Consider the following 22,438-nt stretch of genomic DNA (forward strand, 5'->3'; position numbering starts at 1 on the left):
AGCTATGACAGCTATTCTATAATGATGAACATGAAGCAGGAGTAAAAATCGATGGTGCAGGGGAAACAAGATCTAGTCCTTAAACTGTCCAGATGGAAAGAGACACTCAAGCAGGGTCAGTTTACCCATTTTCATAGGAAGGGGCAAAAATCTAGTGAAAAAGATGTTGATTGACTGAGAGTTGAGAGACATAGTGAAATCTTTAAGGCTTTTGTTTTTTCTAAATGTTTATAATGGTTTTCCCAAAAGGAAAAATTCGCCTTTATATTCTGGATGATTATGCTTTTATTTACTTACTAGAGGCCCAATGTGGGCTTTCCTTCCCCTGGCTGCCAGCACTGCCTTCGTTCCAGCAGGAGCTGCCTTTCCGCCTTCCCATGCTGCCCAAAAGCCCAGAGTGGCTTGTGTGGTGCAGAACGCCCCCAGCCAATCGGCGTCTGTGTGTGCATATTAACCTGCCAACTTTGTTGTATTAATTTGCATACTCACTTCTGATTGGCTGGTGGGCATCATGAAGGAATGCTCAATTTGCATCATTCTCTTTTATTAGTGTAGAATTTGTACACAGGTGGGGTCCAACGAACCTGCCCCAAAGGTATGCAGAAGGTTGGCCAGCCAGCCCCGCCCCTGATCTGGGTAGGGGTGTCTGATCAGGGGTGGGGCTTGTTGTGGGGAGGGGTCACAGGCAATTGGCAGGCCAGCCCCGCCCCCTGGTTGAACTTCCAATGGAACTCCCAGTTGAGGGGACAATTTGCATTTGTTATATAGGATTTTTGTATTAAAAACCTAGAAGTAAAGATAAAAACTTTCTGTCATTCTAAATAGTTAGCAAGTTGTTCAATATCATTTTTTATAGAGAATCCTTTCCCATCAGTTTTCACTGTCAACTTTATCATGTACCACATTCCTATATACACTTGAGTTTCTGTGTACATTCTGTTCTATTTCATTGATTTGACTATTCCTGGGTCAGCACCACACTGTTTTAACTATAGCATTTTCAAAATATGTTTAAATACCTGCTAGTTCATGTCTAATCCTTGTCTTTTTAAGTTGGGAGATAATAGTGAGCTTCTTAGAATGTTCTGCATTTGTATGTTACAAATCTACACTGGGCTCTTCAGGTAGAGAGGATTGTGGTTTAACTCAACATATCTTTTGATGCAAAATATATTGTGTCTTGGCAACTCTTTTTTATAATTTGTAGGATATGCTTCTCCCTAACCTCATTGTAAATAAAAATGTATTCTTTTAAAATATTTTTATTGTTTAAATTATTACAGTTATGCTCATTCCTCCTACCACACCCTCTTTTCTCTGGACATCACCACATTGTTGTCTGTGTCTATGGGTTGGCATATATGTCCATTGTAAGTCCTTCCTCCTACCACACCCTCTTTTCTCTGGACATCACCACATTGTTGTCTGTGTCTATGGGTTGGCATATATGTCCATTGTAAGTCCTTTTACCTTCTTTCTTTGTAGGTTTTTTTATTTCTTTCCTTCATGTCCCTGGTTTCAGGAAAGGAAGATTTGTGAACATAGATATCTACATTTCCTAGGGTTAGTTTTTATTTATCTGTAAAATGCAACCTTTGGCAGGAATTGGTCCTTCTCTGTTTATTTTGCTAGTTCTCCATAAGATTCAAATATGTCTCCTTCTAGCAACATTTTCTCCTAGGATAGCTTCATTATTTATGGCATTTCATTTGTTCTTTGTTCTTTAACAATATTAATTGCAGTTATTGGATTTATGCTATCTATCCCTTATCCTTTATTTTATCTGTCTACAAAATTTCATCTTTTTTATTGTTTCTTGTTTCTTCTGTTATCTGAGTAAGTGTCTTCATTGTATCTGCCACCTTGCAATTTTGTTCTTCTGTGTTACAGATTCTGGATCTTTACTTCTTTTCATGCCAACATTATTTTTTTTTAATTGTATTTTCTTTACATTTTTTTAAATTCTTTTTGAAGGTATTACAACTAGTAGTACATATGTCTCCTTTTCCCCCCCATTATCCTCTACCCCTCGTTATTATACTTGCCCTCACTCCCCACCCCAGTGTCTTGTGTCTATTGGTTGTGCTTATATACATGCATACAAGTCCTTCGGTTGATCACTTAACCTTCCAACCCTCCCCTACCTTGCCCCTGTAGTTAAACAGTCTTTTCGATACTTTTTTGCCTCTGTCTACTTTTGTTCAGTAGTTTATAATGTTCTTTATATTCCATAAATGAGTGAAATCATGTGGTATTTATCTTTTTCTGACTGCCTAATTTCACTTACCTTTTTTAAAAGTTCTCTTGTTATTTTTACTTGCCTTTTCAGATAATTTTCTTTTCACCTTTAATTTTATTTGTTTCTTAAATTTTATTTTGTACACACAATAGTTTCTAAAACTTCACTTTTTTTCTTGTGACAATTTTTCCCCAAAATTATTTTCCCTATATGATCAGTCCTCTGTTCTCCCCCATCTCCCTGCCAACACAGCAGCTTTTGGGAGGTAAATGGGTGGGGCTTTTTTCTGCTTACCCAAATTGGTATAGTGGAGCTGTGCATAAATTTTGGTTTTAACAGGCACTAGCATCTGTCCAGGGAGAGATATAGGTACTTTTCATGGCTATTATCAAGCTTCTAGGCCTGAAATTTCTTTATAGCCCCTACACTCTTCTCCAGAAACATATTAACTAAAGTTTTTTATATCTTTGTTTTTCTCTGTAAACTAACTTAGAATTCAAAAGTGTTTTATCTAAGGTATTCAAATGCTGGAATCTTGTGGAAGAAATAAAGCTATGTAGAACTGAATAATTTCTTCAAGAATATTATGTTCCTTTTTTAATGTAAATTTTTAGAAATTTCTTGTTGTATATTCTTGGTAAAAAAAAAAAAAACAAAAATCAAGAAAAATAAGGTTATGTAAAGTAAAAAGTATAAGTTCCTTTTCCTGTTTCTCATTTTTCACTCAGTCCAGCTTTGTAAGGCAAGTCATTGCTTAGTGCACCATGCATTATTTCAGGAAGAAGAGTTGATCTTTCTTTCCCTAAGAAAGAAAAAGTTCACGAGAGCTGAATTCCTTGCATTGTCTTTAAAAGGCCAAAGGTTTGGCTTTGTTTATAAATGTTTAGCATGTACATACATGTGCCTGTCTATCAACATTACCAGTTTTGAATAAATCAGCTGTTTTCTACCTAATGCATCCTAATCTCAATGAAGAAATTTATAGATTGTTGAGATTCTGCCACATTAACAATTAAAATGTATTCTAATAAGCATGGTTGACTATCGGTATTCAGCCCTTGGATTCTTAAGCAGAGTGTTGATATATTGGGTCTTTCTGAATAAATCCTTGGCATAACTGTCATTTTGCATATAAGTAGGTATAGAAGTAGTGGCAGTAATGAAGTTGTGATTGTGCCAATTTGTGAGTATGTGTTTACTTTTGCAAATACCTTCTCTATTGTTAGGTTTAGCCACATAAATCAGATAGCTGCTGGGACTACCATCTCATCAGACTTGCAGGTGTGTTTTACATTGACAGAGATTGGGAATGCAGTTAATTTATGTAAATTGTACCTCAGTATAGCTTTTGTTTTGTTTTGTTTTTTAACAAATCCCAAAGGGAGAGGTTCTCAGTTGTCTTCAGGTTGCAGAGCATGCTTCAGAACAGTTTGATCTCAACTTTTCTAGCCTTTGTCTCTTCTGCATATGCTTTTCAGCTACACTAAACTGCTGACCATGGCTGTACACTAAGCCCCTTATTTTGTTGCTTTGGCATATATTCTTCACTTTATTGAACTGTATTAGGGTTCTCTAGAGAAACTGAACTGATAGGGCAAAAAATATATTAAAAGAGGGTTCTTATAAAGGATTAACACCTCTGATTACAGAGACTATATCCCATCATCTGCCATTTGCAAGCTGAGCTGAAGGCAAGAATACTGATAGTGAAAGAATACTTCACTGGCTCCCCTGTATCTCAACCCAGAAGACTGAGATACAGGGGAGCCAATGAAGTAAATCCCAGTCCAAGACCAAGAACCAAGAGTGCCAATGTCAGAGGTCAGGAGGAGATGGGTTTTCCAGCTCAAGTAGAGAGCATATTCGTCCTTCTGCCTTTTTGTTCTATTCAGGCCTCAACAATTTGGATGATAATCCCCCACACTGATTAGAGCTATCATTTTAAAAATGTTTTATTGATTTCAGAGAGGAAGGGAGAGGGAGAGAGAGATAGAAACATCAATGAGGAGAGAGAATCATTGATTGGCTACCTCCTGCATGCCCCACACTGGGGATCGAGCCCTTAGGCTGATGCACTCACTATCCACTGAGCCAAACCAGCGAGGGCTGATTAGAGCTATCTTTACTCATTTTACTAATTCATATCCTAATCTGTATCACCAAACATTCTCACAGAAATAATATTTCACCAAATATCTGAGCATCACTTAGTCCAGTCATGTTGACCTGTAAAATTAACCATCACAGCCGAAACTGGTTTGGCTCAATGGATAGAGCGTCGGCTTGGGGACTGAAGGGTCCTGGGTTTGATTCCATTCAAGGGCATGTACCTTGGTTGCGGGCATATCCCCAGTAGGGGGTGTGCAAGAGGCAGCTGATTGATGACTCTCTCTCATCGATGTTTCTAACTATCTCCCTTCCTCTCTGTACAAAATCAATAAAATATATACTTTTTTAAATTAACCATCACAGATTAGTAGGCTAGTGTTGAGAAGTGATCATGAGCAAGCCTATCAAGTTAGGCCTTTAATCCATAATGCTAGTGGTGGTGGTACTCAATAGTAGTTAGCAGTAGAAGTAATAACAAATAATTATAGAAGTAGTTATAATAATGAAGGTTATGATAGTGATAGAAGAAAATATTTAATGATTGCTTACTAGGTACTGGACACTTATTTATCTGAATTATTTTACTCAATCATCACAATAACCCTAGAAAAAGGGAACTATTATCCTCACTTTATGGATAAGGAAAAAAGAAACATATAGAAATTACATAACTTATTACATAACTTATTTAAAATCACAGTGCTTATTAGTGGTAGGATTGGATTTCTAGTGGGTTGTAGTAACCAATATTGGTGAACAAGTCATTAGTAAAACCTATATTTAAATGATGGGCCTCTCCATGAACTCTTGGCTGCCCTAACATCAGTTCTGCCTTACACCATGGTTATTGAGTATCTGCAGATCAAGATTAGACAGGAAGAGTACAAGGCTCAGAACATTTGATATTAACTAGCTTTTCTAAGTTACTTTGTACATTTTTCAGTACCAAAACCAAACGAAACCATTAGCTTTATCCCTGTATTTTTGCAGTGTCCCACAGGGAAGAGGACTAGTGTATCCAACAGGGAAGAGGACTAGTCTATCTAAGGGATAAACAATTGGACACATTTTGGTTTTTCCTCATTGAGAATTTTAACCCTCTTTTATATTATTGTTACAATATTTTGTAAACATTTATTTTTAGTTGCTTTATTTAACTTTTCAGGTCAGAATTTTTTTATACTGCTCTTATTTTTCAAAGATGTTCACATTCAAAAAAATAATGATCTCTATTTAAACCTACTTTTGAAAAACAGTCAGAATTCAGCTGGGTATATAATTCTAGAGCTGATTTGTTAAGTGTTATCACATAGAAAATTTTTTAAAAAAAGATGCAAGTGGAAGAGGATTTCAGAGAATGCACATAGACTAAGAAGAATTAAATAATTATTATTTTAGTATTGTAGTGAGCATTAAATGAGAACATTAGCACATTTTAAATGGATAACAAATGCCAATTATTATTTTAAAAGTGATTTGACTTAGTTAAAAACACAGTGGCTCTTATCTATGTTTGCATGATCTATAGAGATACACACACACACACACACACACACACAATACTTAGTACTTTATATTTTTTGTGGCAGAACTGAAATTTAGATCTCTCAATAACACTGTTCACTACTCTGTGATCAATGCCATATTTACATTTAATGAGGAGCACTATACCTTGAATTTTCCTAATGAATACAATGACTTTTATAAAAAGAAAATGGCTAGGAAGGTTAGAGAAAGGTTATAAGCAAATATTCTCACAAAGTTGCTGAAATAAGAAAGTAGGAAAGGAAATAGCTCTTTACCTGGACACGTTATCTAATAGAGTCATTTTATTTTGGGGAGGATTGACAGATATTTCTCAGTCATTTTGGAGGGGAAATTTTAGTTGGGCTTTATCTCCAAAGACATGAGAGGTTCTTGTTGTGCGTTTTTGTTTATTTATTATAGCACCCTTTTAGACACAGTGGGTTGTTTTACTATTGTATGTCTCAAAATACTACATTTGTTTTTATGTGAAACACTATTATTTTTCTTTGTAGGTTTCCCAGGTTAGGAAAGACGAGAGTATTAATAATGAAGTCATGTCTCTGAAGTAATTTCTCTGTACCTCATATGCTAGGATGGATTTTATTTTATGCCTATTCAGAGAATTTCTATTTAGTTTGTTACTAGTAATTACCCCCCAGTCACTTTCTCCAAATCTATTTTCTAGATAATAGTTCCCTAGTTTATACCTGTATTGTGTATTATTCTTCCCTAAGTGTATTGTGTTATACTTTTTTATATTAAATCTCATCTTAGACCTCTCCTTCCAAATTCCCAAGTTGTCCATATCCATCCATGTACTTGATTGATCTTCCTTTCTTTTCTGTTTCATCCATTCTAGGTTTGTGTCATCTGCAAACTTGATCATATTAAATTTACATTCTCCTCCAGGTCATTAATGAGCATGTTGGATAGACTAGTCCTCTTCCCTGTGGGTCGTGGCTGGATATCTACTGGATATCCTTAGTTGTAACTCTGTTGATCATAATTCATTGCTTCCTTCCCATCATATATTTTTTTTTATCCTCTGTTCTATTCTGTTCTCCAGGCAATAGCTGTACCACCTCTTCTTCCCAGGTGCTCCGCTTTTTTATCAGTCATCTTTTTCTAAGATACAAATCATTGTATTCCCTTATCTACTTATGCCATTGTTTGCTTGTTTTTTAAGATAATCTGGGAAAATATTTTCCTTAAATAGAAATTTCTCAAAAAACTTCATCAAACATCAGTGAGTTTTTACAAGTATGTTAAGTGAGAAAACGTTTTGGAAGTCTTTTGCATATTTAAGCTGACTTAGTCTTTACCTTTTCCATGGAAAATGGTGTGTAGTTATTTGGGTTGTAAGTAAAAAGAATAATTAATTTCTCCCCAGCTGAAAGGATGACTTAAATGTATGTATTGTTCTTCCTGAATATGGATTGCATTTTTAGTAAATTATTCTCCTTCAAGATGGTTTTCCAAATGAGACATACTTCATTTATAATTTTCAGATCATGATGCAGAATCACATGTTTGTTTATTTTTCATGTTATATATTTTTTCTTTATTTTTAGGAAAAAGAAGAAGTGGAAGGGATATCAGTAGGCGCTATACTTTCTGACTATCAGCGTGTTCGAGTAGAAAATGTGTAAGAACATTAGTCTATATTTATATATGCATGTATTTTAAGAATGCGAATAAATGAAACATATATTGATCCAGATAATAAATAAACATGATATCCTATATGCCCATGGAGCTGTTTACCTGATTAACAAAAGTTGCACTTTTATTTTTGTTCTATTCTTATATCACACGTGGATAAAACTCTAACTTACTTACCATAAGGAAAAAAATACATTATTTATAATAAAAAATTAAGGCAAAACTTTTTAAAGTAAAAAGTATTATTTTTCAATTTTTTTCTCATTTGAATCAGTACTCCTTATCATATGAACTCCTTATCATTTGTAATAACATTCAGGAGCTTATAGAAGAAATGCAGTAATTTCTTAAAGACAAAAAAAAAAGTCCTTATTAAGGACTCTCCCCTTCTTTGGTCCTTAGGATTCAGTTCTTAGCCAAAAGTACTCATGATAGAAATACTTCTATATAAAGTCATTCAACTTTCAATGAATTTTTAGGTTGTTGCTCCCTACTCTTTCCCACTTCTAAGGAATGTAGCACTAGTAAATCACTGTCTGTATGTATAAATACCAAAACAGTTCATTTCATTAATCTATTAAAAAAACATATAAAGTCAAATGATAATATGGATTATTTAATGTTTGGCAAAATAATACAAATGAATTTATTTTTCATTTTTAATTTATTTGGATAATCAAAATATCATATAGAGGCTTTAGGTGTAATTATATTAGCAAAAAAGAAAATGTGGACTCCAGTATCTTGGGCAAAATTTAACCTCTAATATCAAACCAACAGTCAAGAATTTTGTAATAAGAACAGAAAGGAATGAATTGTATTCAATTAAAAAAATCACAGCTAAAAATAGTAGAGACTAGTTTGACTAATAGGCATTAAATATTGGTGAGGAGAGCAAGAAATGAAATGCTTATGTTACATGATTAGTTTCAGTTTCATCATATCTGTATTAACTGCCTCAGCATAGCACTATATACTCTGGGACATTTTACAAAGGAAATTTATATAAAAGTCTCTACAGTAAAGAATGATTTTTTTTGTTTTTTTCTTTGAAAGTCAGGGTATATGTACATGAAAAAAGTAGTGATATATTTTTTAAAATCTATTTTTATTGATTTCAGAGAGGAAGGGAGAGAGATAGAGAAATAGAAACATCAATGATGAGGAGCCTCCTGCATGTGCATAACTGGGGACTGAGCCCGCGTTCAGAATCAAACCTGGGACCCTTCAGTCTGCAGGCTGATGCACAACCCAGTGAGCCAAACCAGCTGGGGCTAAAGTAGCAATAATTTTAAGGCCATACTTGAGTAAATGACCAAACATGTGGTGCATTTACAAAGTTCGGAATTTTCGGAGAGAAAGAGATCAGTGTGGGATAGAGTAGTCAACCAAGTAACCTTATAGACATTAGAGATGATGGGTTTTAGAGCTAAATTTCTTGTTTGAAATCTAATTTCAGCCACTCATTGCTTGGCTTTGACTACCATTTATTGAATACCTATTTTATCTGAGCATTGTACTACATTCATTATATTACTTTTAATCCATTATAGTCTTTGAGAAAGTGATATTTACACAGATGTATTAAGCAAGAGAAGACGTAGGGAGCCTAGTTAGTATTAGGCAAGAGTGAGCAGGGTAGTGGTGGCAGCTGGAGTGAGAGGAGAGTAGTAGGAATAAGGTGTGAAAGCTAACCAGGCTGAAGTCCATGTAGGTCAGTGCAAGAACTTTTACTGAGTGATGAAGAGGGTTTTGAGTAGAGGAATCTCGTGATCCATTATGTTATAAATTTACAGGCGTCTTCAAACTACGGCCCGCGGGCCACATGCGGCCCGCAGAGGAGTCTGATCCGGCCCGCCAGGTTTTTTGGGCAGTGAGCGCAGCCGAGATGTTACAGTAGGAATTAGTAGTTCATATAGTCCGGCCCTCCAGCTCTCTGAGGGACCGTGATCTGGCCCCCACTTTAAAAAGTTTGAGGACCCCTGTAAGGATCACACTGGCTGCTGTATGGAAAACTGATTCTAATAGGCAAGGGTAGAAACAGGGAATGAGGTTAGGAAGGTATTGGCATAAGATGTAATGGTGCCCCAGTCCGGGTATTAGTGGTGGCATTGGTGAGAAGTGATCATATTCTGCATTGTGGTAGACTGCGTGAGGAATGTGAAGAAGAGAAGAGTAAAGGATGACTATACTTTCTAATCTCTTAATTGTATCAAGAACTTTGAAAGAAAATGTCTTTGTTCCTATTTGTGAACTAGGAAATTAAAAACCTATAGCTTAGTTTTGACTTGCTGAAGTCACATAGTTGGTGAGTACAGAAGTAGATTTCAAACCCAGATTTGTCCTGACCCCAAAACCATATTCTTTTTACTGCACCAAAATGTAAAATATGTAGTACAATAATTCAATATATTGTACCATTTGTTCTTTTTATTTTATTCTCACGGAGTCAAATTCTTTTAAAATTTTCAGTTAGTAGATAAAAATAGTTCATGTAACTATTTTTTGTAAATTTAATCAACATATGATTATTTTATTAGGCTAAATTTATTTACCTATGTTGCATATGCTTTACAGTTTTTATACTCAAGAAGTTCTAAAAACAAAGATAATTATCCATTGACATTTGGAAGCTCTTTTGCATAGATTATTAAACTTATTGTACATAGAGTCTTAATAAAGCTAATACTTCTAACCTGCCTGGAGATTTTATTTTTAACTGTTTATGCATAGTCTGTGGAAATTAAATAATATTTTGTTGTATATATAAACTCCATTATACAAAACATGTTTTTAAAAACATTTTAAATGCTGAAATCCTTGAGAGACTCATTATATTTAAACTCAAAGTAGTGGATGCAAGTACAGAACATTAAGATATCACCTGATTTTTTTAACTTTTTTATTTTATAGGTGTAAGAGGCTTAATCTTCAGCCTTTAGCTTACCTTTGGCAGAGAAAACAGGAAGATTTGCTCCGAGAAATGATAGCATCTAACATTCAGGCGATCATCATCAAAGTAGCAGCTTTGGGTATGTAGCCAGACTCAAAAGAGAGCTATCTGTTACCACACAGATAATGAGTTCACTAATAAGCAGTAACAACAAACAAAGAAGAATGATTTAGAATATCAAAAGTTGAGTAAGATGGGGTTTTGACCATTTACCAAAGTAGTAATTAATAGTGGGCCTCATCATTTTATTTTTAAATAGATAACTGCCTCTAAAACTGGTATTGCATTATAGACTTTTAAGTTCTTTCTGTAGGATTTGGAATTCAGGTTCATAGGGTACAGGAAATACAGTTTGAATTTTTAACCTTTCAAAAACTATTTGGCACCACACATGATATTTTCCTTGTATTTTGTTAACATTTTGAATAATATTAAAATAGAATTATTGGCTTTATTTCTGATATCAGAAATAAGCAGAGTAGTGGGTTTTTGTTGAGGTTGGTGAAAAAATGATATTTGTGAGGATGTCATTTGATCAGTTACCATAGACACCATGTAGTAGGCAGGTGGTAATCTGATTCAAATATGGATATTACACATGAACACAATTTGTTTTGCATTTTTATAATTCATTTTCAAGAAACCAGAGGGTTTGAGCCCAATACATTTATTTCATGAACCTATTATAAGAAATGCCCTGGAGCCTTGGGCTTCTCAAAGCCTAAATCATTTGTGTTTACTTTTGTGATCTCTGAAATAACAAGGTCTCAAGCTGTGGAATATTTTACAAATAAATTCACATTTTAAACAGCATTAAAAGAAAGATTTTATAATATTTCTCCTTGGCAAATACCAAGCTACTCTCTTCTTGTTGAAGTCAAGGTCTCATTTTTAGTAGAAAGCCTTATTTAAAGAATCTGCAGTTGATAAAAAGAGAAAGATTGAAATGTGTTCTGTTCTTATTTTTGAGAAAAGGTTGCTAAGCAACTCTTATGATTGCAGTTTCACTATAGGTATATCTGTAATTAATTTTCTATATGAATCTAAAGTATGGTCTCTCTCTTGGATTTTCTAAGATTGCCTAATTCTGTAATGGTTTTTATGTGACAGCTCACTGGACAGTACACACTCTATCACTTTTGCTACTAGAGAATGGATAGGATTAGAACTCATAGAGAACCTGCCTCATTAGAAAGACAGAGCCAAAGAATATGACCTTGCTTCTTTGATTATAGTATATAACTGATACTGTATGTCTTTTCAGTTGTATGTGTGGGTGTGTGAGTACCCTTAGTTTGGGGTCAGAGATGGTGATAAATTGTATTAAACATTAGGGTAAAGTATAAAACTAAGCCAATGTTTTCGTGGCCTCTCAGTGACAAAAGTATAGATTTAAATTTTTCCCCCTATTAATCCTCACCTGAAGATATTTTCCCCTTGATTTCTAGAAAGGGTGGAAGGAAGGGAGAAAGACAGAAGAAAACACAGAGAGACACAAATTCAAAAAATTGAACAAATCATTAGTAAATAACTAAGAATTGATGAATTAGATTAAATTTGATGCTTTTTCACAAAGTGAAAATAACTATGTAATCAACACCCAAATCCAGATATGTGGCATTTTTTATATCCTCCTACTCAGTATTTACCAAAGGTAAAAGCCCCCCTGACAAAGCTATAGGTTAGTTTTTTTCCCTGTTCTTTAATTTAATATGATTGAATCATACACAATTGTGTCTGGCTTCTTTGTCTCAACATTATGTTTATGAGATTAATCCACATTATTGAATAAAGCAATCATTTGCCTACTTCTCATTATGGTATGGAGGTCCATTGTAGGAATGTACCACAATTTAATTGTCCATTTTACCACTGTTGATATGTAGGTAGTTTCTAGTTTAGTGCTATTACAGTGGTGCCTGTGTCACATTTTGGTCAACAATGGGCCACATATGCAATGATGGGCCTAAAAGATTGTAACGGAGCTGAGAAATTACTATTGCCTAGTACAGCGTTTTTCAACCGCTGTTCCGCGGCACACTAGTGTGCCGCGAGATGTTGCCTGGTGTGCCATAGGTGCAGACAAGACAAGAATTTTATAATTTTTCACTATTTTGTTTACTTAATATTTCATAATAAAGTAATTATAAAATACTTTCTTTGTGTTTATTTGATTCCTATTCAAGAGAATTACTTTATATATTGTCAATATAGGCACAGAGTTAAATTTTTTAACATTTTCTAATGGTGGTGTGCCTTGTGATTTTTTTCATGAAACAAGTGTGCCTTTGCCCAAAAAAGGTTGAAAAACACTGGCCTAGTAGCACATAGCCATCATAATGTAGCACAATGCATTACTCATGTGTGTGAGATATGGGTGTAAACAAACCCACTATTTTGCCAATCATATAAAAGTATAGCACATATAATGATGTACAGTACATAATACTTGATAACAATAATAAATGACTATGTTACTATATTTATTATACTGTGTTTATTATACTACTAGAGGCCCGGTGCACAAAATTCATGCATGGGGTGTGGGGGTGTCCCTCAGCCCAGCCTGCACCCTTTCCAATCTGGAACCCCTCAAGGGATGTCCAACTGCCCGTTTAAACTGGTGAGATTGGGTCTAAACGCAGTTGAACATCCCTCTCACAATCCAGGACTACTGGCTCCCAACTGCTTGCCTGCCTGCCTTCCTGATTGCCCCTAATCACTTTTGCCATCCAGTCTGTTCACCCCCTAACCACTCCCATGCTAGCCTGATTGATGTTCAACTGCTCCCCTGCCAGCTTGTTTGTCCCCACTTTCCCTCCTCTGCCGGCCTGGTCACACCTAATTGCCCTCTCCTACAGGGTTGATTGCCTCCAACTGCCCTCCCTTGCAGACCTGTTGCCTCCAAACTGCCTTCCCTACTTGCCTGATCACCCACAACTGCCCTCCCTTGCTGGCCTGGTCCCTCCCAGCTGCCCTCCCCTGCTGACCATCTTGTGATGACCATTTTGTGTTCACATGGGGGCATGATCTTTAACCACATGGGGCAGCCATCTTGTGTGCTGGAGTGATGGTCAATCTGCATATTACTCTTTTATTATTTAGGATAGAGGAATGGTGCATGAGTGGGGGCCAGCTGATTAGCCCTAAGGGTGTCCCAGATCAGGGTGGGGGTTCCCTTCCCTTGGGGCGTGAGGCAGCCTGAGTGAGGGGCCTATGGTGGTTTGCAGGCCAGCCACATCCCCTGGTGACCCAAGCCAAGGCCCTGGTATCTGGAATTTATTTATCTTCTTTAATTGAAACTTTGTAGCCTAGACCAGAGCCAAGTCCCCCTGCTTGCTCTGTGGCCAGCAGCCATTTCTGTTTGGATTTGTTTACCTTCTGTAATTGAAACTTCGTAGCCTAGAATGGAGTCCTAGGCCTACGAGGGCTGCAGAAGCTTGGCTTTCTTTGTTGCCCGGGAAACCCAAGCCTTCCTCCTGCTCTCTGTGGCTGCAGTCATCTTGGTTGGGGTTAATTCACATACTTGCTCTGATTGGCTGGTGGGCATAGCAAAATGATGGTTAATTTGCATATTACTCTTTTATTAGGTAGGATTTATATATTTATCATACTATGCTTTTTATTGTTATTTTAGAGTGTACTCTTTCTATTAATAAAAGTTTGTTTTTAGCAGTAGCCTTGTACATCTCATGCTTACTACATCTCTTGATTGCAAATTTTCTATTTTGCTTGAGTTAATCTGATGTTGTTTTATATAGTAACAGGCTGTACAGGCTTATAGCCTAGGAACAATAGTCTGTACCATGTAGCCTAAGTGTGTATAAGCTGTGCCATTTAGGTTTGTGTAATGTTTATACAATGATGAAATCACCTAATGATGCATTTCTCAGAACATATCCATGTCATTAAGTGGTACATGAGTGTATAAATAGTGCTATGAACACATAAGATCATCTTGTACATTTTGTGCCCAAGATCTAGATTTCTAGTTTTCGTTTCTTAAGAGTACACAGATTTCTTTTAATGGGAATATATATATATATATATATATATATATATATATATATATATATATATGTATGTATATGTGTGTGTATATATATGTATATGTGTGTGTATATATATATATATATATACACACACATATACATATATATATATATCCTCATAAGTTTATAATATTTTGAAATCAAATTCAGGGCTATGTATGAACAATAATAATTCTGTATTCCATCTGTACTTTCTTTCACGGTGAAAAATTTCTGACTCAAGGACACAGAATATATTACTTACTAGAAAGTCCCATAATTATTGGCAACAAAAAACAAATAGCATATATATAATATATTCTTTCTAGTAACTAGTATAAATTCCCTGAAAAGAAAGGAAGAATACATCATATAATTTTATAAGCATCAACTATAGACCTTATGGCAAAAACAAACAAAAAGTCATTAATGGTATTTACTATCTGGGAAGAGTCCTTATCTTTGGATTGCTTTTGGCAGGATGTATCTGGTTACTGTGATTAATTTTGGTAAACAAACCTGGAATCTTTGGGTTTGGGACATGGTTTCCTGGAACATGTCATGTAAGGTATATAACTATCTGAATATGGAATAGAGATGGTTTATGACTGAAGTAGCTACCTCTTGCATAAATGATGCAAACTACATGCATTGCTTAGAGAGCTTACATTTTAACCTAGGTCAGAGCAGGTTCAATGTGTTTAGAAAATACCAATAGTTTTCTCCCTTCTTTGCTTCATCTGGCCCTTTGATTGCCTGTATCCTTGAAATTATTAGTAAACCTTTACACTAGGTAAAGTCTCTGGTTTGTTAGTTTGTTATTGTAAATTGGCCTATCAATCACCGTATTTTCCGGCGTATAAGACGACTGGACGTATAAGACTACCCCCTAATTTTACAGTTAAAACATAGGTTTAGGCCTATATTCGCTGTATAAGACTACCCCCCACTTCCAAGGTAACAGCAGTTCTTTTTTTAATAGACCGCCTCTCTGACTCTGGCCAATCTGAGCAGGCTTTTAACTGGAACACAGTGTACATGTTCTGTATCCAAAGCTACACTGTAAAGCTACACTATCTCTGGGAAACCTGCTTCTTGAATGTCATATTTGCTTACAAAATAACTAAATTGATCACTGCAAAAACCATATAGGTAGTTGGAGCTGAAGGTTGGGTGACTACTGAATGCTAAGAGTATTCTATTTAACAATTAGGACTCTGTAGAAAATAAAAACATCTTGGGGAATAATTATTGTCATGGATTATTAAAATTAACATTCAGGAGGCCATATCACTATTCTGGACATTGTTGAGTGTAAAGGATTATTTGGGTTGAGCAGATGAATGGTGTGACAGTTTTGTCTGTGCTTCTGACCTGCCATAGGGGGCAAAGTCTTTGATTTGGTGCTTATACCCTGAGAGGAGTAAGTTCCTTACTCCTTCCCCAGACTACAAATGAAGTTTATAAAAATAAGAATAGGAATGATCCAAGTGCAAGTAACCCTATACGGAGAGAGACATAATTTAATGTTGCTGGCACAAAAGATGACGTGATGGGAGTAGGTCATGAGAACCTTGCTCTTGTGAAGGTACAAGAATACTCAGGGGCAGTGATAGATCTGCTGTCTTAGTCATGTGCATAAGGCTGATTGGTGGGAAAAGTTCTGAGCCATCCAAAAGAAAGGAGGCACAAAGGAGAGAAATAAAAAGTGGAAGGAAAGCAGATAACTTGCTCAACTGGATCTTGTTTAGATGGCTTCTTAGAAAAATGGAAAGAAAAATAGGAAATTGATGTTTTAGGAGATGGGAGGGGCATTCTTGAACCACCTTTTAAAACTTTTTTAGCAAATTCTATCTTTTCTAATCTGGAGGAGTTCGGCCTAATTGTGAGGGTCATGATTGAGAATGGAAAATAATTAAACAGTGGTCTGAATTTATTCTCTCAGGCCAAAGAATCTGAAAACTCACCCACCTACACACACACACACACACACACACACACACACACACACACCTTTTTTGGTTGATCTCTTCCCTTACCCCCACCCTCCTCTACCTTCCCACTGAGGTTTGACAGTCTGATTGATGTTCTCTGTCTCTGGATCTATTTTTGCTCATCAGTTTATGTTGTTCATTATATTCCACAGATGAGTAAGATGTGATATTTATCTTGACTGGCTTCTTTCACTTTGCATAATGTTCTCCAGTTCTATTCATGCTGTTGCAAATGGTAAGAACTCCTTTTTACCACAGCACAGTATTCCATTGTGTAGATGTACCACAGTTTTTTAATCCACTCATCTACTGATGGGCACTTAGGCTATTTCCAAATCTAAGCTATGGTGAATTGTGCTGCCATGAACATAGGGGTACATATATCCTTTCTAAATGGTGTTTTTAGTTTATTGGGATATATTCCTAGAAGTGGGATTACTGGGTCAAATGGGAGTTCCATTTTTAGTTTTTTGAGGAAACTCCATACTGTTCTCCACAGTGGCTGCACCAGTCTGTATTCCCACCAGCAGTGCATAAGGGTTCCTTTTTCTCTGCATCCTCGCCAGCACTTGTCATTTGTTGATTTGTTGATAATAGTCATCCTGACAGGTGTGAGATGGTACCACATTGTTGTTTTGATTTGCATCTCTCGAATGATTAGTGACTGAGCATGTTTTTATATGTCTCTTTGCCTTCCTTCTGTCTTCTTTCGAAAAGTATCTATTTAGGTCAGTTGCCCATTTTTTTATTAGGTTGTTTATCTTCCTTTTGTTAAATTGTATGAGTTCCCTGTAAATGTTGGGGATTAAACTCTTATTGATGATAACATTGGCAAATATGTTTTCCCGTGCAGTGTGCTTTCTTGCTGTTTTGTTTATGGTTTCTTTTGCTGTACAAAAGCTTTTTATTTTGATGTAGTCCCGTTTGTTTATTTTCTCTTTAGTTTCCATTGCGCTAGAAGCAGTATCAGTGAAGAAATTGTTTCGGCATATGTCTGATATTTTGCTGCCTATGGATTCCTCTAGTATTTTTATGGTTTTCCATCTCATATTTAAGTCCTTTATCCATTTTGAGTTTGTTTTTGTGTATGGTATAAATTGGTGATCTAGATTCATTCTTTTGCATGTAGTAAATGATAATTCTTCATAAGCCAAACTCAAAGTCATAAAAGATTGTGATTTTTTTGTGGTAGATAGTTCAAAAATACCTGTCATAAAGAAATTCAATAAATTAAAAGAAAACTAAGAAAGGCAGTTCGATGAACTCATTAAAGTGAATGAACAAGCCCTGGCCAGGTGGGCTCAATATGTTGAATTGTCATCCCAGACAACAAAAGGTTTCAGGTTTGATTCCAAGTCAAGACACATACTACTTAGGTTGCAGTTAGGGTGTTTAGGGGAGGCAACCAATCAATGTTTGTCTCTTACATCAATGTTTCTCTCTCTTTGTCTCTGTATGTCTCTTTCTCCTCCTCTCCCTCCTCCTCCTCCTTGTCCTCCTCCTCCTCTTCCTCCTCTTCCCTTCTCTTCCTCCTTCTGCTCCCTTCCTATCTCTGGAATCAATTTTTTTTTTTAATGTCATATCCTTGGGTGAGGATTGAAAAAAATTAATAAAAGAGATTGAAACTATAAAGAAGAACAAATAAATTCTGAATCAGAATTACTGAGTAAATGAGATGATGAATGCATTAGAAATCATCGGAAATAGAGTAGATATGGAAAGAGAATCAGCAAGCTCAAAGACAGAAATCTAGAAGTGATTCAGGTATCACACTCTCGGATTTCAAACTCTAGTGCAAAGCCATAGTTATCGAAACAGTATGGTAGTGACCGAAAAACAGACATGCAGACCAGTGGAACAGAATTAAGATCCCAGAAATAACTCCATATATTGACAACTAAAGGTCACACAAGCCAAACTTAGAAAATGGGAAAAAGAGCAGTCTCTTCAGAATTAAATTAGACCACTATTTTACACCATCTATAAAAACTAATTCAAAATGGATTAAAGACTAGAATGTAAGACCTGAAATAATAAAATACATGAAACAAAACTTAGGCACTAATCTTCTGGCCATCGGACTTATTGTGAATTTGACTCCAAAGGCAAGGGAAACAATAACAAAAATAGAAAAATGGGATTTCATCAAACTAAAAACCATTTTCACAGCAAAGGAAACCATCAACAAAACAAACAGACAACCAACCAAATGAGAAAATATATTTACAAATGATATTTTTGATAAGTGGTTAATATCCAAATTATATAAAGAACTCATTCAACTAAAAAAAAACACAATTAAATGATTGACATAGAATCTGAATAATTTTCTAAGAAATATATAGATGGCCAACAGACATGACAATATGTTCAGTAGCACTCATTATTAGGGAAGTGTAAACCAAACCATAATGACTGTTATCTAAAAAGCTAGAAAAATAACAAGTATTGGAGAGGATGTGGAGAAAAGGGAACCCTCAGATGTTGTTGGTAGGAATGCAAATTTGTGCAGCCACTATGGAAAACAATAAAAATAAAACACTAATTCAAATAGATATATGTACCTACAGCATTATTTACAGTAGCCAAGATATGGAAACAACTTGTTTCCATTAGTGGGTGAATGGGTTAAGAATTGATACACACACACACTGGAATGCTACTCTGCCATAAAAAAGATGAGATATTGGCATTTGTTATACCATGGATAGACCTAGAGGGTATTATGTTAAATGAAATAAGCCAGATGGAAAAGGACAAAAACCATATGATTTTGCTCATGTGGAATATAAAACAAAAAAGTTAACAAATGAACAAAAGAAAAGCAAACTCATAGATATAGACAACAGATCAGTGCTTTACCAGAGGGCAGTGGGGGTGGGGAAAAGGATAGATGTCAAATAGTAAAGAAGGTCAAGTGAATAGAAACTAGACTTTTGGTGGTGAGTGCATAATAGAGTATACAGATATTCAATGATAATGTTGTACACCTGAAATTTCTATAATGTTATTAATCTACATATAATGGAAAATATATCTGCTGCCTACCATTGCTTGATTTAGTTTTTCAAATACAGAATATGTTAATGTAAATAGAATTCATTTCAAGAATTTGAAACACCATCTTTGAAGGAGATGTATTTGGGAAAGGTATAATGAATCAACATTACTGATAATTCCTCTCTGGAATTATTTATGGAAAACCTATGACACCAGGCATAGCTCTATTTGGTGTATTAATTGACACTCTCATGTGACTATATTATTTTAGTGCAAAACAATTTTCCTAAATTGCACAAATATTGTAAAATTGTACCATGGTATGATAATAATCCATGTTCTGGCTTGATTATTATTGCCTCTGTTTTTTTTGTTGTTATTTTGTTTTTGTTTTTGTTTTTGTTTTAGTTCTGTAGGGGGTTTGGTGCTGGTCTTGGAGTATTACATCAGACCAAAATATTCCTGAAAGCTCATTATGATGAAAAGGACTTGCTAGTCTAAATAGAGACGCTAGAGGGAGCTCATTTTTAGTAGACTGGCTGCATCTGGAGATGGCCCAGGAGGAACAACAGAGCTTTAAAACCTGTTAACCGAGTGGGACCTATAAATACGTCAAATGTAAACAATATCGGGTACGGGTAGGACATATGAATACGTCCTTGAAATATATGTTGCGCCCTGAAACGGGCGGGACATATATTTCCAAACAACAAAGGTATTAGTCATCCATACATGTCTCCACATGAATTTGAGATACGGAGGGAATCAGTATAATTTCGCTATTGAGAGTAGTGGACGTGTTCTGGGTGAGCAGTGATGGGTAAGTACTTACACTTACCTACCTATTTTCCTATTATATGTTATTTACTTATATTTTTTATATCTCCAACCTTTATATAATAAAAAAACATATAAAATTGATCTAATTATCAATTGATTTGTCAGAAAAGTTTAAAAGTTTTTATGTATGTGAAACAAGAAATATGCGTAGATGAATCTCTTTTATTATGGAAAGGGAATTTATCTTGGAAACAATATATATCTACAAAAAGAGCTAGATTTGGAATGAAGTTGTTTATTTTGAGTGAAAGCCAATCTGGATACGTAAAAAATATAATTTTATACACAGGCAAGCACACAAATTATGGTTCGAACTACCCACAAGAAAAACAATCAACAAGAATTGTTTTGGAGTTAACACATTACTTACTGAATAAAGGGTATAGGATTTACTTAGATAATTTCTATACATCAATTCATTTGGCTGAACTCTTGTGTCAAAACAATACAGACATTGTTGGAACAATGAGGATAAACAGAGTCGGAATCCCCAGTGAAATAAAAACAAAAAAATTACAGAAAAATGAACATATGTAAGAATCAAAGACAAACTTACGGGGTTTTTTTTTTGTTTTGTTTTGTTTTTGTTTTTTTAAATCAATCTTTATTGTTCATATTGTTACAAAGGTTCCTCATTTCTTCCCCCCTCCACCAGGTTCCCACCCCACCCTCCGCCCCCTCCCCATGACCCATTGTCCTCATTTATAGGTGCACAGTTTATGTTCAGTCTCTTCCTCCCTCCCTTTCCTCGATAGTAAATCCCTTTTCAGATAGTAAATCTGCTACTTAGCATTTTCTCATATCAATAATACCACCACACGCCCAATGATACATTTCACACAAAAGACATTTCCAAATACAGTAGGTCAACCAGCCTCATCCAGGCCCCACCCAAGGCACTCACAGATCAACACCCCAGCGCTATACTAACTCAACACATCCAGATCTAAGCCTTCATCACTTGATTCAGCAGACCCTCAAGTTCCCACAAAAGTTTCCAGCCATGTCTGAGAGGCCGCCCTGGGGCAGGGGCAGGCGAGAAGCGAGCTGTTCCGGGCCTGGCTGCTTTGGGCCTGGCCTCTGTTGCTCTGGTTCGTTCCACAACCAGATGCTCCGGGTCTGGTCACCGCCGCTCCCGACCTAGTTGCTCTGGACCTGGCTGCTGCTGCTCCGGGCCTGGCCGCACCCGACCCGGCTGCTCTGGGCCCAGCTGCTCTGGGCCTGGCCGCTCCCAGCCTGGCAGCCGCTGGTCTGGGCCTGGCCGCACCAGACCCGGCTGCTCCAGGCATGGCCGCTCCCAGCCTGGCAGCCGCTGCTCCGGGCCTGGCCGATCCCAGCCTGGCAGCCGCTGCTCCAGGCCTGGCCGCACCAGACCCAGCTGCTCCGGGCCTGGCCGCTCCCAGCCTGGCAGCTGCTGCTCCAGGCCTGGACGCACCAGACCCGGCTGCTCCGGGCCTGGCCGCTCCCAGCCTGGCAACCGCTGCTTCGGGCCTGGCCGCTCCCAGCCCGGCAGCTGCTGCTCCGGGCCTGGCCACACCAGACCCGGCTGCTCCGGGCCTGGCCGCTCCCATCCTGGCAGCTGCTGCTCCGGGCCTGGCCGCACTAGACCCGGCTGCTCTGGGTCCGGCTTCCCCGGGCCCGGCCGCTCCAAGTCTGGCCGCTCCCAGCCTGGATGCTTCGGGCTTGGCTACTGCTCTTCTGGACCTGGCTGCTCCCAACCCGGCTGCTCTGGGCCCGGCTTCTCCGGGTCCGGCCACTCCGGGTCTCGGTATTCCTGGACTGGCCACCCTGGGCTTGGCTGCCTCCACCTCAGGTCTGGCTGCTCCAGTGCTGGCTCTTGTTGCTCTGGTTCTGGCTACTGCTGCTCTGGGGCCTGGCTGTTGCTGCTCCGGGCCCGGTTGCCATTGCATTGTGCCTGGGCACTCTAGGCCACCGCTGTTCCAACATTCTGTCCTTTTTTTTTTTTTAAACACATTTATGTTGCAATGTTGTCTGGTGAGTTGAGTTCTGACTTAGTCTTTGATTTTTCAAGATCTTCTTTGTATTCTTTCTTAAGTAATTTTACTATCTTTTGCTCTCACTT

The 22,438-nt window shown here is 37.0% G+C and overlaps 1 protein-coding gene across 1 annotated transcript in view; it reads left to right on the plus strand.

Moving 5' to 3' along the window:
• DPH6 (diphthamine biosynthesis 6) overlaps positions 1-22,438 on the plus strand; it is a 152,928-nt gene that overhangs the window by 75,946 nt on the left and 54,544 nt on the right. The window contains exons 4-5 of the mRNA XM_036446708.2: positions 7,447-7,520; positions 10,451-10,569. Of these exons, the coding sequence (XP_036302601.1) occupies positions 7,447-7,520; positions 10,451-10,569 (193 nt within the window). The remainder of the gene's footprint in view (positions 1-7,446; positions 7,521-10,450; positions 10,570-22,438) is intronic.

Source organism: Pipistrellus kuhlii, unplaced genomic scaffold (assembly GCF_014108245.1).
Source record: "Pipistrellus kuhlii isolate mPipKuh1 unplaced genomic scaffold, mPipKuh1.p scaffold_m20_p_1, whole genome shotgun sequence".
Classification (NCBI taxonomy): Eukaryota; Metazoa; Chordata; class Mammalia; order Chiroptera; family Vespertilionidae; genus Pipistrellus; species Pipistrellus kuhlii.